This window comes from Lissotriton vulgaris, chromosome 3_1 (assembly GCF_964263255.1).
Source record: "Lissotriton vulgaris chromosome 3_1, aLisVul1.2, whole genome shotgun sequence".
Taxonomy (NCBI): domain Eukaryota; kingdom Metazoa; phylum Chordata; class Amphibia; order Caudata; family Salamandridae; genus Lissotriton; species Lissotriton vulgaris.
The window spans coordinates 1,856,673,595-1,856,691,324 of record NC_141689.1 but is presented as its reverse complement, the minus strand read 5'-3'; the positions used below and the strand labels follow the sequence as shown (position 1 = coordinate 1,856,691,324).

The window sequence follows — 17,730 nt, the reverse complement described above, 5'->3', positions numbered from 1 at the left end:
TCACCCTGTTCTGAGGGGGGGACACATGGAAGTGCCTGCAGGCTGTAAACACCGAACTCACGAGGACTTCTGCGTCCCTGCTCGGGTTGTATGCACGCAGCATTTTCGCTCTGGGCATCCCCAATTGCCTGTGAAGAAAATCAGATTTATAAGTAGTGGTTTGAGCATTCTTAGAAACATTTTAATAATAAGACACATATGTAAAACATGCTGTAAACGCCTCTTGCATCATCTTTAGAGTGAGTATCATTTTGAGATTCACCTGCTCGTACAATCTGATTGCAAACTCCATGGTACCGCGCACAATTATAACTGGATTAAAAAACACATATTAGCATCAAAACAGAGACGCTCCAGGTGTATTTTCTGATGCAACGAAACCTCCCTACTCTAAGAGTACCTATTTAAACTTCGGATCATGCATGTCACCCAAAGTGCGTTAGGGAACTTGACTTTATAAAAAAAAAGCAATTCTTTGGGTTTATCAAACACCTGTCACGGTTTAAGGGGCTCAATCGTCTCAGTGTTTCCTCCAGAGCTTGAGAGGGAATGAGGAAGATAAAGAGGAAGAGAGACCGAGTGACTGAAAGGAGCTGCACACATCAGTGAGAGGCGGAGACAGAGCGAGACAGCACAGGCAAAGTTTGTGTGAGAAAGTACAAGCGAGAATGAAAGAAAGCGAGTGAGTGCTGAGGAGAGAAAGTGAAGGAAATTGAACGAGAAAGTGCGAGATAAAAAAAATAAACGCTGTGGGGAAGCAGCTGGGGAAAACCATGAGCAGACTAGTGAGTGTTGGAGAGAGAAAGAGTAACAGCATAGAAACCTTTAAACAAAAGTCAGAAAAAAGTAATCGGCAAAAACAAATGTCACTAAATATCATGACTTAAGTTCTGTAATTACATCTAATTGCACGTTCTGTTAGCGACTGGTCCAAAAATATGAAGGCACCTTTCACTTCCATTTCGAACTTTCTGAAGGTGAACGGTATTTAGCGTAAGGGGGTAAAGGGCTCCAGATTTCAGATGGATTTCCGGAGATTTTTTTTCTCCTTTCTTGAAAGCTGCAGCTTCAAGCAACAGGATCTTTTTGCTTCTCCGAGGGCAGTGGTCACTGTGTAGTCAGTCTGGCGCTAGGTATATAATAGTTTCTCATTGAATTGCTTGAAACCTAATACAGGCGGGTTTCAAACTGATTCTTGGTTGTATTGCTAGCCAACTAAGATCAACACTGAAGTGATGTGGTCGAATTTACTCTTCCTTGCATGGAGTCTGGGTGCGGTGTGGAGAACTGCCCTGAGAAGGACAGAGCGAGTCTTGGGAGTTTAAGGGCAGTGGGACAAGGAGTTTAATTTCTCACAGTCTTAGTTTGCACTGCATCCCTTTTGATGGTGTATTTAGGGGCGCATGAGGTTTCAGTTTCTGTCCAGAACAAAGCCAAGTTTGTTTGCGTAAAGTAAACCCTGCCGCCCTTTGTGCAAGATATTTTAGGTTCAATTTTTGGGAATGGCGCTGCAGTTGGATGGCAGCTCATCTCATTTCAACTAAGGGTTGCTTTTCTGAAGAGCAAAGACTTATTGCAGTGCCATTGATTGACAATGTCGCAAGAGTTCAAAAAACAAAAAGCAGTTGAATACTTGCACCCGCTTTAAAATAACCAGAAGTACGTAAGCTGTAAGTCGTACTGCTAAACGACCCACTAAGTGACACTTTAAGACTACCTCCTCACCCCCTGCATCACCGAGCTCCTACGGTGATACCGTGACAGGAAGCAGAAAGGGAATTTGGGGGTCAGCCGACCACAGGGAGGTTTGCCTCCTGGAGGTTTTGCGGAAGTGAAGCAGTCGGACAATTACTCAGGGTTTGGGCATTTTTTTGGGCTACTTTTGTAGCTCAGGGCTATATTTGCGGACATTTCACAGTACAAGCCACCATTTTATCTTGGTGACACGGTGGCTGGTACCTGGTATATAACAATTTTGTCAATTGATAGGAGCATTACTTTTTTGGCATAGATAGCATGTTTAGACCTGTTCAGGTGGCGTTGGGTTCCTAGACTACATTTAGTCTCCTTACCCTTGGGGTTATGACGGCGGCGTGGCCAGAGAGGGCAAGATGGCCCTGGCGCCGTGGCTGCTGGCAGTGCGACGCATTATTGGAGGGGCCTTTAGAGAAAGACTATGGTAACCACTGTACTAGTAAAAGGACGGCCCATTTTATTTATAGTACCAATGTTGAAGGTAAAAACATTACCAAACATGAGATCATTAAAACGTTGCTCTGAAAAGAAAAGAGAAAGTGGTGTTCTCATTTGAAGTAAAGCTTGAGGAAAAACACAGAATAGAGACAATTCAGCTGGAATTACAATATTTTATATGCACAACTGATTTTAACATAAGCACCAGTTGGTTGAGGCCTGTCCAATAATCTCATTACATCAATCCAATAATTCAAGGTAATTCACAAAGATTGCGGCAGAGACATTTCTGTTCAACAGGATGGGGAAGGTGCCGGGGTCAGGCAGAAGCACAAGTTCAGAGACTTGGGGTGGGACACAGGGGACTAGGCGGCAGTCAGTGTAGACAGGCAAACCGGTGTAGTGAGTAATTACCACTTATGGGACATCCAAAGCTGTGCTCAACAGACTTTGCTATTAAGGGGAACACCAGAAAAGGGGAGTGAGAGGAGACTCAAACAAATAATTAAGGAGCTAAGGTCGAATAAGGGGTCAGGAGAGGAAGTATTTGAGCTGTACGAACAGGAAAGTGCCAGTGGTTATAGAGACGTGGACGGCAAAAGTTTACCTTTGCTAGTGTTCTGTAAAGTCCTTGGACAGTTGCACTACTTTCATAGATGTACATAATTGGAAAGTCCAAATAAATGAAGGAAATCACACTTGGGTGGGGCAGGATGACAAACTCATGGTTCATATGTCCTTTGGGCAACACGGACAGGGGTTAGGATACAATAATATGGGACCAGTTAAATTGGGTAAAACAATTTTACAGCTCGAAGTACACTGGTCATATACCAGTCATTCCAGGGGAGCCCCAACCCAGGAGGGGTAAGGGTGCGGCAAAGAGGGAGTGGCCACTTTGGAGCTCATTTGGATTGCAATGAGGGGCTCCAAATGATGGAGCATTTTAAAGTTTGATAGAAGCATTACAAAGGCGCAGACAGACATACATGGGCACATAGCTGGGGGCCAGGGTCCGTCCAGTGGTTCAGCAAGACATGGGCAGCTGTAGATTTTCCACAGGCAGGGATGGTTGGACAGGGTCTGGCGGTACAGGCTCTTATGCCATTCACGTTGGACTGATGGGAATTGGGGCTTTTCTACTACGAACATAAGGACTACACAAGGTTTCCCGTGGAGATTCAGTCTGGGAGGAAGGACAGAGAGTGCGACACTGCAGCCACCTTGCAATCACAGGCAGGTAGTGAGAGGCAAAGAGATTTGATAAGATAGGATGGTGGAGTTCCTTTAGGGGGTCAAGGAATGAGTTAACTGTGCCTCCCCCCCCCCTCTCCCCTTTTAGGTCTCGCACCTGGCGACGAAGCGCGAAGCGCTGTCGCCAGCGAGACCTATAGTCGTTGACTATGCTTTCAAGGGCTCTAAAGGGATACAGGAGATGGGCACGCGCAGGCTGGATCGGGACGGGCGCGTGAACACGCGCTAGCATCCACTGTGAGCCGTTCATTAACTTTCACTTTCATTGATAAACATGTACAGCTGGCGCTCCTCCCTGCAAGCCGCACGCAATTGTACATTAAAGTTAAGCTCGCAATGGGGCTAAAAAGTAATTATAGGCTGGTGAGGCGCTTTGCTTCATTGCACTTTGTGGTAGCAGCGCTGTGCTCGCAGGCACGGCAGTGCCGCCACTCAACCGTCTTGGTTGCCTCCATGTAGCTGTTCTCGGGCGTGCAGCATGGTGGGCAGGGGCTGCTTTTTTGTTGCTTTGGCGACCCCCTTCCCACAGTCTCTCCAGCCGCGCATCACTCCTCAAGCTCAGCGAGCGAAGACCACAGGCGCCACCACTGGGCACGAGCCGCAGGGCACGCCAATGTGCACGCTCACGGCGTCTCGCTCCTGCCCTCCCGCAGCTCTTCCGTCTTGTGCCCCAGTCCCGCCCCTTGGGTTACGCGTGCTTCAGGACCCGCAATCCTGCTTACAAGCAGCACTGTGGGCTACGATCAGTGTTTGTGTGTCCCGATCCTCCAGCACTCGTAAACCAAGAAACAGGATCGGGACACACAAATACTGAGACACACTAGGTGTGCAATCTCAAAAGCAGCGCAAGCCAGACTGTGTGCCTCAACCCTAGCCCGAAAAGCCTCACTGCGACGTCCACGCACCCCTCAGTCAGTCTGCAGGAGAGGGACAACGTACAGCAATGCTGGCCCTGTGACTAAGGCCCGCCGACACCGCACCGGACCCTTACGAGGTATCTTGTTTTTGTACTAGTAATATCCACCGCTTAATTCAAATATAATTTGTGTTAATCATTTTAAACGTTTTCCGTCAATGTCTCCGTGCATTCAGAACACAACTTTCATGGTCCTGGTGCTTAGTTTGGAAAAACATTCATTGTTCCAAGTTTGTTAGCCCAGCTTTCTAAATTCGGACTTAGCAACGGTTTATCTACTTTAAAAAAACGGAACACTCGAGTCTGTATGCCATATGAGGATTGCTTCTTGGTGGTGGCAGGGCCCAGTGTGTGCCGTCAAGTGTTTGAATAAAATAGTCAAATCTGAGGTAGAGGAATGTATTCTTGCATGGTTGCGGTGCCATCGCCAGGTCTGTTGTTCGAACAATGGAGTGACTGAGTGCTTGGGACACTGAGATGTGCTGTGCCTGCTGATGCTGGTGGCACCCATGGGCGCCCATCCCCTACTGCCCCGGCAGTGCTCTTGCGGATCGCCTCGTCTGCACCCAGGAGGTCATCATGGTCCAGAGCTTCAGTCTCCAGAGGCAGCTGTCTAAGGTGGGTCTTGGCCCGTCCCCACCCCTCCTTGGTGTCTGCAAACTCGACAGGCAGTGGCAGGGCGCTGCAGCCTTCCCCTTTGTTCTCTTTAAGTGGCACATTTTAGGCTCATAAAGAAAAGGCTCTTGGGATCTGTGAAGGCGGCACAGTCTCCTGCAGCTTCACTATATATGGGTACCTTGCTGAGTCAACTTGGCAGCCCCAGGCTTGCAATGTTACAATCGCTTCCTCTAATATGTTCAAATTAATATTTGCAGATGGACTGTGCTTTGTGCAGCTTTTATGTCAGGTGGTGGTGGATGCTGTTAAGTGACACAGAGGAAGGACTGCATTTTATTGCTCAATGATGACGAGATGAAGCTGGAATAGCTGATTAGTGTTAGTTGTAGTCATGTTTCATCTAAAAAAAGCACACAAATAAACAAAAGTGTTTTCTGTTTAAAGCATCTGCACCTAATATGTCCTGGTAAAACCCTGTTTAGACCACTGGGACCCCTTTTCCCACTTCCCCACCTCAAGTTGCCACTGTAACACTCTAACATAACTCAATATCTTTTACCGGGTACACCCAGTTGCACGAGGCCAAGGTGGCTTCAAGCTCACTTCACTAATTCCAAAATATCCAGTATTATATCCAGCGAGTAATCTGCATTAAATCTTGAAAGGAGCATTTCCCTGGCCCACTGCAGCTTTATCTCCCATCCCCCACATGCCCCGCCGCTGCTTAATCTCGTCCCCCTCCTTTCAATGCCGCAAGAGTCGTCAAGAGTGTCCTGGACTACCGGATTGAGGGGGGGGGGGGGGGGAGGAAAGGCTGAGAAACCGGAGTATTTCCTGTTGCTTTAACTTTTTGTTCCTCATAATTCATCTCCAGTCTAATGGTGCATAATTAATAATATATATACTGTATACTTTTTAGAAAATAAAAATATAAAAAACAATGTCATTTACAATGCCAATAGCTTTAAACATGTCACTGTGAGACCTATTGCATTGTAAATGCTTGTTTCAGAGGGGTACCTAAGAGGAACAGGGGCAGTTAGGTTGTTTTCCGTACTTTTCGTGGCCAAAAGGTTAGTCAATGAATTCATATCTGAGGAACAAGTTTCTGTGACACACGTCACTGAATGTAGCATTAATTTTAGGGTAAAGAATGGAACGGGGTTACTTATGGTGAAGAGTAGCAGTAAGTCTGCCTTCCGTTTGTTGCCAGTACACCCTGTTGACTTTCAGATGTGTGAGAATCCAATTACAGGACAGACACTAGGGCTGCAAACTGCGTCTAATGGGATGCCCCTTTTAGGGTACTTTCTTGGGGTGCTTCAATATTTCCTTACAATGGAGTTCAACATGGCGAACTGGTTACAGGGCAGAACGTCTTACTTGGATGACGTACTAGTAAAAGGGAAATCCAGTGCCGCGGACTGCCAGCACAGGCTGGTAAGTTCCAGGATCTCATGGGTGATATGGTGTGACATTGGCAGCAGAAGGACTCAGTGGGACCCAGAACAATGATTTTTAGGTCTCGCCTGCGTTGCAGCGCAGGTGCTGCTCTCCTTGGAGAGTTCTATTGTTGTTAGTTTTGTGTCGGGCTTCTTTGGAAGAGGAGTTGGTGTCTGCTCAGTCTCCCTTAGGCCCCGGCCACCCTGACTGGATATTTTGCTCGTGCTCACGAGAAAACACTCTCGGCGTTGTGTGCATTTTTGGGACAAAAAAGTGGTGCGATGTTTTATCAGTGATGTTTTATAATACAGCAATCGTGTTTTAGAAAAGGCAGTCACTGCGTTGTTGCAATCAGGAAATACAGCACTTGTGGCGTTGTTGCACTCAGTGCCTTTTTTGGCTATACAGTAGTGCTATCTTTTATAAAACAATCAATAAAGGGTTCTGGCCCTTAATCAGTAAGGCTAGGCCAAAATAGGTTCCAAAACACCAAGGTAATGCCAATACTGATACCATTCACTGAATTAATTCCAGCAATCATACGTGACACTCATAGTGATTGAACAAATATTAGTTAGTAAATGTTTTATTTCCTTTTATATTACATTTTTCTTTTTTCAAAATATGTTAATTGATAAATCATTACAATAACAATCCAAACATTAAATGGACCATACAAAACAATACAATATTTACAATTTAGCAAATGAAGTGTCAGGCTCATAAACAATGTCCTATTGATTGATTTTTAGGGTGCACAAACCTGAACACCGTACTGTTTGGCCTACATTCCCTGGGATAGTATTGCATTCTTTCTTAATTGTGAGATTTCTTTGAACTTTCCCTTGTTTTCTCTATTTCTTTTCCTTTCTTTCTTTAGTTCTGAGGGAATTGGAGTGAGCTCAAATTAGGCGTATTTAGTGTATTTTGTCGTGTAATACAATGTTTGCGTCATTGTGAAATTGTAAATATTGTATTATTTTATATGGTCCATTTAATGTTTGGATTGTTATTGTAATAATTTATCAATTAACATTTTGAAAAAAGAAAAATTGAATAGAAAAGGAAATAAAACATTTACTAACTAATATTTTTTCAATCAATTGTTTTTTACATCAGTGGTGCGATGTTTTAAAATATGGCCCTCAGGGCCTTGTTTTAATCAGAAAATGCGGCACTAATATAGTCGCCCTTAACAGTACATTTCGAGTGTGGATATGCCCGGGGCTTATGAGGTTTTGAGGGGGGGGGAGTGGAGAGAGAGCTTTCACAGGCTCTATGCTGGGAGGTCCCTCATGACCCGCTGCGACTGCTGCTGGGGATCTTTGATGGCCTGGATGGCACTAGATCAGATAAGCACCTGTTGGGGACGGCGGTGGCCGTGGCCAAGCGGGACATAGCACGTCACTGGCTGCGAGAATCAGCTCCCACGGTGGCGGGATGGAGGAGGGGGTGGACTGGTGCGGTGCCCAAGAGGAGCCCCTCTTCAAATCTGGGGGCGCTCCAGAACAGTTCTCTAAAATATGGGGGAAATGGTACAATCCAATTCCACTGTGAACCCAGATATATACACTGTCTCTTGCTATCACCACGCAAATGTAATGTCGGTCTGGACTGTTTTAATCCCACCCATGTATACTGCTGATTTTATCTCACTGTACCTGTTGATTTATGAGCTGCTGCCAATGAATTATCTTTGCTGTTTTAAAATTGCTAATAAAGTTGATTATCAAAAAAAATACAGTACATTTCGAAACACATGGGCGTTTTTTGTTTTGCTGCTGTGAGGCTTTTGGGTAGTGTCTTTATTGGTATCCCGCTTACAGCTCCGACTGTGATCTACATCAATCTATATAGCTGCGCTATCTTTGTTTAAGCTATATCTCATTACATGTTGGGGCTGGTCTGTTTACAAACTCCTCATCTTCTCTTAAACCACTGCTTACATGTGTTTAACCGTAGTTGTCCCTACTTTGCTTTCATAATGCAATCTCCTAACTGCGCTTTGTTTGACAGAGCAGTATGCTTATTTGGGGTATATGCAGGAGCTATACTATCCTGTTTAGGCACCCTTAGTACATTCCACAATATTAAATGTGCCAGCTGGTTACAACCCTGCACAATTCAGCTGTAAGGGAACAGGTAGGCAAGTTGAAGCCTGGATGAGCCAGGAAGTTTAAGGTCCTGTAGGAAGTTTCATTGGTTGAGAGGTTAACGGATGTAATAAAGAGGGAAGGGAGTTTAAAGATCTCAGTTGCAGTCGACCGGCTCTGGAGCATGTACGATACTGCTGAAGTAAGTTGTGGTGAGGGGGGACATTTTAGGGGTAGCTTAACATAGGTGATTAACTTTGTATATTGAGGCTGTATTGTTGTAAGGCAAAGGCCAAGGTTGTTTTGTGATGTGCACCTGTTTCAATAAAGCAGCATTTTTTACACAAACCTGGTGTCAGTGGTCTGCGCTGCTCCCCTCTTCCTCAAAATGCACATTTGCAAACACAAAAGATAACACACCCTTTACCAGAATAATTTCACACGAGATATTCTTCTCAGCCAACCGCAATTCAGGGTTAGCAGCCACCAAGCAAGAAGCTGCATTTATCAGAATCACGTGGATTCCGAGCAATGGGCATAAACCCATAGATAACATTCTGAGAGGAATTACTGTAAATTAAGACTGTCAAACAATGACCAAGGTCAGTGGCAGGTGCTTAGCAGCCGCATGTGAGAAACTGAAAGGCTGAGGGCTTTAAGCCACAGTCACTCCACAATATTTTAGAAAAATGACAGACTACTGGTAAAAGTTATGCAGAACTTCCTGTTCGTCATATCGAGAATCTTCACACATTAAGTCTTGACATCTCATAGGTCATATACCAGGTTTATGCAGTTTCAAGTTTTAGGTGTAAGATGAGAACGGTACCCTTTAGCAATTTGGTAGGAGACTTTTTGCAACAAACCATACCAACTATTCCCTCACAAGAAATCATCCAAATGTCACAACTTACATTCAAGTAATGGCCCAGTGGAGAGTACAGAAAAAACTGTTTTCAAAGTTAACAAGCTACACTTTTCTAAAGCCACCACTGCAGTCCAAAAGATTTTAAGACACTAATTAAAATGAGCATTAGCAAAGCCAATCAGTCTGGGGTTAGCAGCAAACCGTGTGGCTGATCAATGCTCGTTTTCTTTTGCAACACTTTTTGTGAAACATTGTTGTGGGACCTGCAGAGTCCACGCCAATCTTAAAAATAGCCTTTGCAATGCAACAGGTCTCGCACTTGTGAGAGCTTGAGCTGTTGGCATTGTAAATGATAATGCCTTTTATTTATGTGTTTAAACGCTTGCAGGTTTTGTACACACAAATAAAAAGCTTTGCCAAATAGCTCAAACTCTCGCAAATGCAAGACCTTTGTAACAACTGCGATTTAGCTTTCAATATGGTAAGCTAAAGCCCAGGTGCCATGGTAGCTTAAAAGGTGAAGAAATCTATTTCTTTACTTTTGGAGCAATCGTGGCACCCAGGCTTTAGCTTACGATGTTGAAAGCTAAAGCGTGGGTGTCGCGATTGTAAATAAGTCGAAAATAAATGGCACTTTTTTCTATTAACTTTTATTACAATGGCGGCATCCATGCTTTAGCTTTCAACATCTAACCTAAAGACTTGGTGTTGCAATTGCTTCAAAAGTAAACACAAAAAAAATGCAATTTTATTTCAATTTGTTTACTTTCAAAGCAATTGCCGCACCCGCGCTGTGGCTTAAGATGCATAAAGTTAAAGAGCGGGTCCGCCATTGTAAAAAAACATATATAAACATAAAAAGAAAGGCATGTGGCTGTGTTCGGCCCGCAAATAATCAAGGAAAAGCGCAGCCACCAATATTATTGATGAGGCACGGTGCGCTGAATACATTTTAAAAAAAAGCATTGAGGGAGAGTGTGTCGTGCCTGAAAGGGCAGGCAGGCCAAAAGCTATTTAAGAAAATAGTGCCCAGAGGTTTTAACTAAAGCCTACCGAGTAACAACACGTCATAGGGGGGTGTCCTCCTGGGAGTTTAGAAAAGGCGGTACTAAGGAAGAACTACTAAGCCTATTTACCAATGAAAAGACACCATTTACAAAGGACAGAGAGAGGAACCAATTAAAAAGATGGTCGGAAAGTGGGAAGAGCTTCATGTCCTTCCTGAATAGAGCAGGACTCGAAGAGACAGTGAAAGCGCTGCCTCAGGGGCACCTAAGAAGGAAAAAAAAAACGTTTTATGGGTCTCAACAACGACACATTGCCAAAATAGATTCTTGCACTGAAGGGCCCTACTTTGTGTGTTCATGTGCTCTTCGTGAAAGGGCAGAACGTGGCGACTCAATGAAGTTAACCAACTTTGAAGTAAGCCGACCCATAACAACTTGGATGCTGTAGGGGCAAAAGGAAAACGTGAATGGCAAAATAACAGATCAATGGACAAAGATATACAATTTTACTATAATCTAAATTCTTAGCTAATGACTGACCTAAAAATACAAGGCAAAATACAGGCATTTTGTTGCTAAGATTAAAATGTGTATGACAGAAAAGAAAATAAAGCTCAATGCTGCTTCATGGGGGAGACAGGTATAATCAATTCATCAACCAGACATGAGAAATTCTATGATCACTGCAGTCCTAAGGGGATCATATAAAAGCACCATGTGGCTAAAGACTTATCGCTGTGGGTATGTATGGTGCCAGGAAACAATAAGCCAAACTAAATCCAGGAGTTCAAACTTTCAATGACCTACTTATAGGTGTTCTGCGCTAACGCGCATGTGAAATTGTCATACACAAAAAGACTAATACATTTATTAAACTACATCCTGCACTGGAAAAGTGTTTTCCTACCAGTGCTGACAGGAGGGCCCTGAATTGTCAAAACGATGATCCGCGTTTGTAAACACAGTTAAGTTGCACATACATATTTCCCAGAAGGGCATCTCTTGCACTGGGATGACAAAGAAAACAAACATTTTTGAATTTGCAGGTGAATAACCCCTCCAGCCAAACAATTTACACTATGAGCTCCTTTGATTACTCTCTAGTCACGACCATACGCAGGTTCAGCATTCCTTATTTCAAAACAGGCTGGCCGGTCCCTTATGCTACCAGTGGTGAGTTACTCTAATTTATTGTTGACAAATCAGTTTGAGATGTCAGGAAGGTGAATTCTTCTATAAAGTGAAGTAGAAATATTACACTTTGATTGTTGGCTTTTATTAGCAAGGCTGGCAGATGTCCAATATTTTTCAAAAGGACACATTGCGTTGTAGGAATTGGCTTCCAATAAGCATACAGTTGTTTTGCTCGGTGTAAGAGAAGGACTTATCTGAAACATGAATTATTTTATTTTACTATTTGTCTGGCAAATCGACCTTGATGTACGGATTATTTGATGCCTGGTATTAGTCTCTGAGGTTTTCAACATCTGACCGAACATGTCCCATACATTACGTTCTTGATCAAGGATTTATAAGCAATGACAGTTTTTGTTCTTGGGCCAGGAACTTCTCCAGATGGACGAAGCAAATATTTCCAGTCCCCGTAAAGCCATTTCTTCCATTCAGCTTATGACTTATGGCACTCCACATTCCCAAGCTATTCAATAGACCCTTCACTGGAAACTGTGCATTGCTGGATGGAAGGATACCCAAGGTCAGACCCACCTCTCTGCCTAAGTAGGTCATTTGAATTACAATGTTCAATCCTCACAAAGGATTTTGTTTACCATATGCACATTGGCTGTCTGGGGTGTTGTCAAATTTCTTAACATAGCAACTCCACTACCCCCCACACCCTCTCAAGATCCACTTCTACATTTGTATTTACCTCGTCACAACACCCAAAACACTCTGAAGCATCTTACTGCTGCCTACCACACTTCACATACAGATACATCTGAGCTACTACGGCTGTCCTTCCAATAAATATTGGATAACAAGTTAACTGTAAATATATTGGTCACATTTATATTGCACAGATGTGTGCTGGTCTGCTAGTACATTTTATGACTTCGTACTTGGTTATTCCAAAGCTCTAATACACATCTTAGAATCAGCTTGCTTTGCTGAACAAAGCGACGTTTGTATAGTGTGCCTCAGCAGACACCGAGCTATGTGTATTTGAAATGCATTCCACTTGGCATGTGGATTCGCAAGGGTTTTCTATGAGGCTCTTAATGCTTGCAATAGAACAGGCCTAACCAGGATCTTGTGTCGTATGTCTATTTACAAAGATCCAGGTGATGTATTAGTATTTGCCGACAGCCCTTTTCAAAGGGAACCTAACAGTACATGGAAGGAGAGTGGTTTGGCAGACAAGAGGCACACATCCCGCGAGACCCACAGTACTTTAGAAAAATGTATCCCCACTGACAAGTGTGGGATAAGTGCAACAATCATCTATAAAGGACTAATTCCAAACTGCTAAAAATTCATACGTAACAAAAGACAGTGAGAGGATTTGGCACAACAGAGCCAGAAACCCAAGAGGGGCTTTCCATGTGGCACGGAACACTCTTTTACAAGTAAAGAGATTACATTCTTAAACTTGTGCCCCAGCGGAACACTACGAACGCTGGAGAGCATTTTCGCTGGTTTGTTTCAATGTGCTGGTTGACACCAGGGATGGGCAAATGTCAGAAGGTGCTAGGTGACCATAATTCTTGCGACACAGAAGTTGTACTTAAGAAAAAAAAAGTAGGCAAACTTCCTATTTATTTTGAAAAATACAGTTGCAGAGAAGTGATCTACTTTTTAAAGGCGTGCAAATCAATATAAAGTCAGCCTCATTCTTGACACCACTTAAAAAGCTAAGACTGATCATCGTTTTAGGATTTCCAAATGCACAGCAGAACAGTTTCTTACACATGGTACCTCGAGGTGATTGGATGGTTGAGGATATGGGATGGAGCATAGCTAATTCTACCGTTTTCTGGTTATCACAGTCTACTCCCTCTTCGTCCCCCCCCCCCCCCCCCCGGGAGGGGGGGGGGGACGAAGAGGGAGGCTCCCGCTCTTATCACCACGCACAGGACTGTACTCTTGTCTATTGCTAGTGGAGTGGTGATGAACATAGAAAGAGGGGCTGCACTGCGATCTGCAGAATATTTGGCCCTGAAAACTAAATATGCGCATGATCTTCAATGTAGTATTGAAATTGACCTGGACTATCCTTTCCTGTAGGAATGCCTGCCAACTAGAAATAGCATTACTAATGCGCATGGCAGTAAGTAATTCTCAGTGGCTTGGAAAGCTTCAGGTACCAGTTGTGACTTGTTGCAGTTAGCTGAGGAAATCCGTTATGACTTGGATTGGGCTTTTGATTTTTGCAGAACGTGGTTTTAATGAGGCAAAAAGCATGTTCCTGGTAGCATACCATCTGAACGTTCCTGGTAGCATACCTTCTTAAGCATAAATAACATTCCTGGGAAGAGTTTCATAAAACTGATTTTTTTAAGATGACTTGGGGATTTCTGGTAAGTTTTCTGTGGAAGCATCTAGTGATTGAGTGTGAAGTTTCCAAGTTTAATTGTTCATGTCAAGTATTACTACTTCTCATTTTGCAGATGTGTGTTTGTTTGGATACTAGGGCTTCCACTAAATCTATTAAGCCTTTCAAGATGGTTACTTATTTGTCTTACAACACAAGTGAACACATTTGAAAAATGCAAAGCATCCATCCCCCTTATTTAAAAGTGGGTGTTTCTTGGAGATTGACCAGCAGACGGTGTAGCACAAAATAAACAGTTGGACATTTAAGGGGAGAAGTATAACCTCTCTGCTTTAGGTCAATGATACACAAACATTCAGTGAGCAAAAAATGTTCCCCACAAATGTACATTACTGAAATAACTATTAATCCCTACAAATAATCCATTGAGTAGAGTCAAACCTAAGGCAGAGTGCACCAAAACGTAACAGTGTTCAAAGGACTACTACCATCCTCTGGAGATTCCGAATATGTATGTAGGATTTTTTAAATTATTATTAAAGGTAGACACATTTTAACCAATGTAAAATCAGCTGATTAAGCTATAAATAATGCCTATACATAAGTGCCATACCACTCACTGCTCTTGCATTTATTGCACATTCTAAATCGGATAGCTGCACGAAAAAGTGACCTGAGCATGTGTTGTGAGGTTAATAGGCCCTGTGCACAAACACTTCCATTTTACATGTTCACGTTTAAAGTGGATCCTTTTAAACGCGGAGATTTAGCACACATTTGCTTGCGCACCAGTATGACAAGGTGTACTCAGAAAAGGGTTGCTTACAAATACATTACTTTGTAGGCACATTATCATACCTTCGAACATTCTGTCCAAGGACTGTGTACACTGCGCAAATTGGCCTTGTTTCTTGTTGTCTGTTCTGCAACAGTTCTGGGTGGGTAGAATCAGCGACAGCCAGATCAGATATTAGGCACAGTACGAATGGGTCTAGTCTTAACATATAAACTGCACCAAGCCTCTGTTCGGCAGAGGAGCATTTTGATGGATTGTCGTGGCCGCCCGTCCCTGAAATCTAGCCCTCTATCCTGAGAGGGACGGCAGCCCGGTATACATCAAGACTAGCTAGCAGATGACACACTCACACAGGTAAATGGGGAGTTAGACAACTAGGTTATCTGACAGAATCGCATCCACCCTATTCTCTATAGGGTAGGTAGTGCTAGGTAGGAGTACAATAATATGTATTCATATAATCAATGCAACAATTATAATGGTTGAATTATTCATCATATTCACCATTCTTGCACTGCAGGTTACTATGCTTTTGTTTCTTCTATTCATAATTGCAACACACGTATTTTACACAGGAATCCAATTGCTTCAATAAATGTTTGAATTGTCAATTTGTGTATTTCTAGTGTCTCCCTTTGGGCATGCCCGAGTTAACAACGTAGGTTAGATCTGATTCTACAATTTTCTTGGGGGAATTAGGTCTGTCATGCTCTAAGGTACAGACATCACTGGGTACCCTGTAAGGTTTATGGGTTGAGATGGCACACTGTAAGCTAGCCAGGAACTAGGTCAACATATTTCATGTTACTTCCCACCAGGGTAGAGATATCGCAGATAAGGGGCTCTATGTCGTTCTGTGGGCGGGACCACTCGTCTGTTTGCTGTACTGGCCGCTTTATCCCTTCTGTTTTTTAGCATGAAACTACGATGTAAGATCATTGAACTGCCGCATGTAGATGATGTCATTTGGAATATGTCAATGTCTTCATTTTATTGTCCTGTTTTATTTTCCCTGTTTAAAAACTCAATAAGGAATATGCTACTTACTAGTATGCATCTGTTCTTGGCATAGAGGGATGCAGAGTGGTACATTATGAATAGATCGCCATCTGGTGTTGGGCTCGGATGATTGCACTTGTTTTTCTCTTGGAGAGTCTTTTGTCTCTTGGTGACTCCTCCTTTGGTTGGTAGTGCGCATGGGCATCGGCTCCATCCTTAGATTGTTTTGCCATAGTAGGGTTAGATGGAGTAGTATGATAGAATACAGATAGAAATGCCCATGTAAGTGTATCAAAATAAGATATTGTTGGAACAGACACAGGTTTCCGGGGAGGCTGGGAGGGCATGTACCACTCTGCAGCCCTCTATGCCAAGAACAGATGCATACTAGTAAGTAGCATATTCCGCTCGAGGCATATGGGCTGCAGATGGTACATTATGAATAGACTATACAGCAGTTCTCTCCCTAGTGGTGGTCGCCTGTGTCCGTTGCAACAGTCTGAAATAAAGTCTTTAGTACAGCTTGTCCCACTCTACCTTGTTGTGTGCACATCTACACAATAGTGCTTTGTGAAGGTATGCGGTGTAACCCAGGTAGCTGCTTTGCATATGTCATCTAGTGGAATGTTTCCCAAAAATGCCATAGATGCTCCTAGTTTACGTGTAGAGTGAGCTCTAGGAGGAACAGTTAATTTTCTCTTTGCCTTTAAGTAGCATATCTGATACATTTTACAATCCATCTGGTAATGCCTGCTTTGGAGATGGGATTGCCCTTATGTGTAGGAGAAAACGCTACAAATAGCGGTTTTGTCTTTCTGAAAGTTTGTGTTCTTTCTATATAATACAATATTGCCCTTCTGACATCTAATGTATGCAGGGCCCTTTCCGCTACCGTCTGTGGTTTTGGAAAGAAGACCGGTAGTTCCACTGACTGATTGATGTGGAATGCTGAAATTACTTTAGGCAAGAATTTTGGATTTGTTCTAAGAACCACCTTGTTTTGGTGTAACTGCATGAATGGTTCTTGAATTGTAAACGCTTGTAACTCACTTACTCTTCTGAGTGAAGTGATAGCTATGAGGAAGGCCACCTTCCATGTGAGGAATTGTATTTCACACCTATGCATAGGTTCAAAGGGTGGTCCCATTAGTCTTGTAAGTACTATGTTGAGATTCCAGACTGGGGAAGGTGGCAGTCTTGGTGGAATGACTCTTCTGAGTCCTTCCATGAAAGCTTTAATTGCTGGTACTTTAAACAGGGAAAGATGTTGCCTGTTTTGTAGGTACGCTGCTATAGCTGCGAGATGCACTCTTATTGAGGTATATGCTAAGTTGCATTGCTGCAAGTGTAGTAAATAGCAAATAATCTGTTTAGTAGATGCGTCCAGAGGGTTGATGTGGTTACTGTTACAGTGTACAGCAAACCTTTTCCATTTTGCTGCATAGCATGCTTTGGTGGTAGGACGTCTTGCTTGTTTAATGATTTCCATACATTCTGGAGGTAAATCTAAGTATCCAAACTCTATGATCTCAGGAGCCAGATCGCTAGGTTCAATTGTTTGGGATCTGGGTGCATTATTTCTCCATGGTTCTGTGTGAGGTGCATGGGTAATAATTTTAGCTTTTGATGTGGCACCTGTGAGAGTTGCAGTAGCGTGGCGAACCACGGCTGTCTTGCCCACGTGGGTGCTACTAGTATCATTGTCATTGAGTGCTGTTGCAGTTTCCGAACCACTAACGGAATTAGTGGGAGAGGGGGAAAAGCGTAAGCAAATTTGTTGGACCAATTTATCCATAGTGCATTGCCCTGGGACCTGTGGTGTGGGTACCTGGATGCGAAGTTTTGGCATTTTGCGTTCTGATGATTGGCAAACAGATCTATTTCTGGTTGTCCCCATCTTTGGAAGAATGGCTGCAGTATTTGGTTGTGCAGTTCCCATTCGTGTACTTGTTCTGACTCTCTGCTTAGGATGTCTGCTATCTGATTTTGAACTCCTGGTAGGTGTTCTGCTAACAGATAGATCTTTTGAGGA

The 17,730-nt window shown here is 43.3% G+C and overlaps 1 protein-coding gene across 1 annotated transcript in view; it reads right to left on the bottom strand.

Moving 5' to 3' along the window:
* Positions 1-17,730, bottom strand: part of TMEM131L (transmembrane 131 like) — a 580,656-nt gene that overhangs the window by 310,357 nt on the left and 252,569 nt on the right. Inside the window, exon 5 of the mRNA XM_086962316.1 lies at positions 5-128. Within this exon, the coding sequence (XP_086818442.1) occupies positions 5-128 (124 nt within the window). The remainder of the gene's footprint in view (positions 1-4; positions 129-17,730) is intronic.